At 33.4% G+C, this 4,909-nt stretch overlaps 1 protein-coding gene across 1 annotated transcript; it reads right to left on the bottom strand.

Annotated features, from left to right (window-relative positions):
- Positions 1-3,055: 3,055 nt before the first annotated feature.
- On the bottom strand, positions 3,056-3,985 carry LOC115891575 (facilitated trehalose transporter Tret1-like; the record flags this gene model as incomplete). The annotated part of the gene is made up of 1 exon (XM_030912068.1): positions 3,056-3,985. A coding segment is annotated over one exon (786 nt), but the record flags the coding sequence as incomplete, so codon positions are not given.
- Positions 3,986-4,909: the final 924 nt, after the last annotated feature.

Here is a 4,909-nt window from a genome sequence, read left to right as displayed (position 1 = left end):
AATGCATTTTTTTAAAACTGAATTTCTAGCTATTGTCACAGAACGACCGGTCGACTTAATTAAACTTCTCCTGTTTCGCCTCTTCGAGTGCCTCTCTTAATTCACGAGTTCTTTTGTAAACCTTGTTGTTAACCATACCGCATAAAAAAATCTAAAATGTTAGCTAGACCGAGGAGACCCATGCAATTGGTCCACCTCTTTCTATCCCTGAGTCTACATAATTATAATATAAATATTTTTTTTATTTTTTTTTTCATTTGTTTCATTGTGGTGTTTCATGGTGGGGGGTGGGGTGTCATAATCAAAGTAATGTTGGAACCACTGTATTAATGCGCGAGTATCTAAATTTAACTTTTCTAACATGTCTTGAAAACCGTTCTCTAAAAAACGTAACGTTCACCGGTCAACGTATCCTCGAAACTGTAAAGCCAAGAAAAGTTGAATCAATAATCCTACACGCTTTTCTTCATTTAAAAAACTCTTATTTACAATTTTTGTTTATGTTAATTTACAAAGATTGGATGTGACAATTTCACATTCCTGAGAGCAACGACGATTGAACTTGTTTCCATGGCTAAGTGAAATTAGTCAAGAAAGATAAAAATTGGCTATAACTCAGTAATTTTGTGAAAGAAATATATTATACCTTATATCGCCTGAAAAGCTTAAAAAATGGCGCTTTTTATGAAGTCATGGCCAACTATGGTTTCCATTAAAAAAACATGTTTGTGTCATATGTTAAAAATGACAGGCTTTAGAAAAAATCGGAGAACACAAACTCATTAGGAATGTGATTATCTACAACTTTTATCTGAAAACTTTTTGTCTAAAATAGATTATTATGGAATTAGGGACAATTTTTAAAATAGCTAAAATTTGTTTTTTTTTTCGAAATATCTAGTAAGCCATGAACTTTTTCGAAAATCTGAAAAGCGCATATTTATGACCCCACAAAACTGCAATTCTTTCCCCATTTAACTGACTCTCTATCTCCAGTAGTTTCCGAGATACCCATAAAGAACATCGTAGGAAACTCACCCTGTATTCGGATCGTTGATTTTTCGGAATTTCTGAAAATCTGAGCGATTTAATTGTTACTCGTAGATTAGTCTATCTTTTCAGTCAGTCTACGATGAATGAAAAAATGATTTATAAAACTTTTTACTAATTGGAATGATTGGTTATGTGAATATAAAATAAGGCCCAGTCAATAAAAAACAGACCGAATGGGTTAAAATATGGTCATTGAGAAAAGAATTACACCACATTCCGCTTATAAAGCAGCTGCAAAAGGATGAGCCTGGCGATTTTAAATAGCTACCTATACATGGATGAAGATACTTTTCAACATTTACTATCGTCATGAGATTGTTGATAATTCGCGACATATTTGTCTAATCGCTGTGTTAGTGTACTAGAGGAAATTATCGTCCCAAATTATTTGTCAGTAATTTATCTGCCAAAATTAAAATTTCCTTTATGACATAAACTAGCAGACTTTTCGTTACAATTTGTATAATTAAACTGTTCGTATGTATTCAGCTAATAAAAAAAATTAAAAATCAAGAAGTGTAATTTTAACAGAACGTAATAAAACTAGTGTGTTCACTAAAGTGTTCACTCATATAGTTGCCTTTAGATATTTTAAATAGTTTTTTTCTTCGTTCTTTGTGTTTTTTTGCTTCCGACGCGACGACGGGACCAGATACTAAGGGCTGGCAAAGGTTAGTCTTGGGTCGAGATTTCCGTATGTATGAAGAGTACAATACGTTTATAATGTACTGAACAAAGGGAGAACAGATATAGCAGATTTGTCGCAGTTGACCGGTCGACCCAATCAGTACCTCTTACCTCTGTCAATACTTAAAGTTCTAGGGAAAGGTGTACATCATGCGTTCAGCTTCACGATTTTATTACGTCTCGTGTTACTTTGTTTATTTATTAACGACTCGTAATTTTCCCTATAGCTTGAAAATGTTTAAGTGCAAGCTAGAAACACTTGCATTTTTGGTAAAAATAAGTAGAATTGAGTTGGTTTTCGACAGTGGCCGGGCTATTAGAACTCTGAATTCAAAAATCGATATCTCGAAATCTATTAGAAATAATTGACTGTAGTTTTTGCAAAAACTTTCTTAATATTTCTGCTGCATTTTCTTCGTAGACAGTAAGTGAAAATCTTTATCAATAAAAAAATTACACGACTGCTGAAAATTGCTATGCTCTAAAAGTAAATAGATGGGTTGTTTACAATTTTTGAATGGAAAAAAAGAACCTTATCGAATTTTTCTTATGTAAACATATTGTAAAAGATCCTATCTTCAAAATAAAAAAAAGTTTGAATATCTAAAGTGTTTCTTTAGTTATGGCGTGTTATGTGATAAAAAGTGTTTTTAAATTATCGCGATTACTGACGTTTTCTCGTTATAAAAAAATAACACCTTAAAGATATCCTTATAATTCCATTTCACTATTTTAAAAATAAGCGGTTTGCGATCGTGATTTTACTTTACTTGATAAGGAAAGGCGTACCGGCAACGCCGCAACAGCACTCCGTCGCATTTCTCTCACTCCGACTTAATAAGATCCCTATGCGATTTACTTCCACACATGTAAATACCGACCCAAGTGTAACAGTTGCCAGCACGGTATACTTCCCGAAGCAAGTATTTTTTGTCCGTTATGCCTTAACCGCTTATGCGGCATTTAGCGAACTCCAAGCGCTCGTCAACTACCGAGCGCTCGTGATCGGACTTCGCTTTTCCATCCACACATGCGGGCTCTGATAGCAACAACATAGAGACGAGCGTTCGTTCTCGTCGCCGAACTCCGACTTCCACATCCATACACATAGGAAATCGGCGAAGCCCCGATCGGAGATCGCTAAATGCCGCATGCGCGGTTGCGGCATTGGGCAAATTTGTTTATTAGTAAACCACTGTTGACAATTAGTCTCCGTTGGATTAACGCAGCAATGTTTACAAAAAATAACTATTTAATTTTTTTTATTTTCTTACCGTGGCGAAATATCCATAGGACTTTTTTGGGGAGTTAACAAAACTTTTTATAATTTTTTTACAGGAAACAGCCTTATAATGTAAATATTACACAATCAAGAGCAAAAGACTACTTTGTTTTTTATCTTCTACTTAAACAATGCTTCCAATGTCCCAGTATCTATTTACAATTTAAGTTAATTAATTTAGGCTTTGTTTAGTCTTTCATTCTCACTTCCGTGAAGTTTCTTTTCCCAGTTTTTATCTCTCTTAGCCCACACAAAATTATTTTGTTGAAAATAATCTTCGATATAACTTAAACTTTTCCCCTTTGTTTCCGGTAAGACTAGATAGAGAAATAAACTGGCTAAAAGGGACGATAATCCGAATATTAAGAACACTCCGTGTATTCCAATACTGTTCTTAATAAAAGGAAATATTTTAGCTATACCAAACAGTGCAAAATTGAACAACATAAACGTGATTCCACCGGCATGACCGCGAACTTTAGCTGGGAAGAGTTCACTAAGCATCACACCAGGTAAAACGAAGAAACCCAAGGTATTCGCTGCCACGTATGTTAAAGTGAACAAGGCGGTAAGATAATGGGATTGTTCACAATCTTGCTGAAGGATTATTCCTAGACATAATGCCGATATAGTGGACCCTATTCCGCTCATTAAAGCGATCTTTCTTCTTCCGATTAGTGCTAGAAGTAGACTGGCTATAATAGTGAAAATAAATCTAACGCATGCAGTCAAAGACGCAGCTAGAAACTGGTTTATTAGTTTTCCGTTTATGTTACTCAAAATGTCCACAGCATAAAACACGACTAAATATGTTCCGGAAAGGATTTGCAAAATATTGAAAATGTTTATGATTAGAAGTGGCTTCATCACGTTTGGTTTTGTGAATATGCTGAAGATGCTTTCTTTGTGAATTTGTCCTTCTGATTTAGCTCGTTGTAGTAAATGTTCGATTTCATTTTTTGCCTGTAAATAAAGACAATATAATTAGAGGAGGGATTATGCAGGGTGTTTCAAAAAACATGTGCCATCTCTCGTGGGGAGATTCCTCATATAAAAATAAGATTTATTTTTCATATCAGCATAGGTCCGATTCTGCTTTGTTTCGTAGCTACAGGGTGTTAAAGTCTTAATAATCTTCTCTCGATTTATTATGATATTCTTCCAATTACTTTTACTGATTCGAATGAAATTTTGAGGGTGAAAGTTACTATAAGTGCTACATATTTTAAATGCTAAAAAAGTGTCGATAAATTTTTCAGGGACGTGCATATGGGTTATCACTGCAATATTTTTCAATAAAAAAACATGTGCGCCACTGACTTTTTTTCTTTTGCTATCAAAATTGTCTAGGTCGTTTTATGCCAATTAAAAGTTATCTCTTGATATTTTGTCTAATTCGGCCTCCTTGATGAGATAAACGCAATTTTATTAATCACCATAAATAAAATGAAAAAAATAAAATGAAGTTAATAAAATATATATTTTACCTAATTTATTATTAAATATTATTACAACTAGGTATTATTACTATTAGTCCAACCTACAGCAATTTCAAATAAAAAATAATGGTATTGAAGATAATTACAAAAAACCTAATTTTAAAATTTTTTAACACCCTGTAAATCTAAAACTATGCATTTGCATACCCATGTGTATAGGAACTTTTTTTCAAATTCTTCGACGAGGAATCGACGAGTACTTTCGCAAGTTAATGATATTAAAATTTTTTAAAGGTTAGACTTGGATCAAGGAAAATTAATAAAATTATGTTTATCTCATCAAGGAGGCCGAAATCGACAAAATATCAAGATACAACTTTTATTCGGCATTAAATTCCTTACACTATTTCGCTAACAAGAGAAAAAAAAAAGTCAGTGGTGTACATGA

Source organism: Sitophilus oryzae, unplaced genomic scaffold (genome assembly GCF_002938485.1).
Source record: "Sitophilus oryzae breed Bouriz unplaced genomic scaffold, Soryzae_2.0 scaffold_1186_pilon_pilon, whole genome shotgun sequence".
NCBI lineage: Eukaryota > Metazoa > Arthropoda > Insecta > Coleoptera > Curculionidae > Sitophilus > Sitophilus oryzae.
The sequence above is the reverse complement of the archived record's forward strand: the minus strand, read 5'-3'. Positions and strand labels throughout refer to the sequence as shown.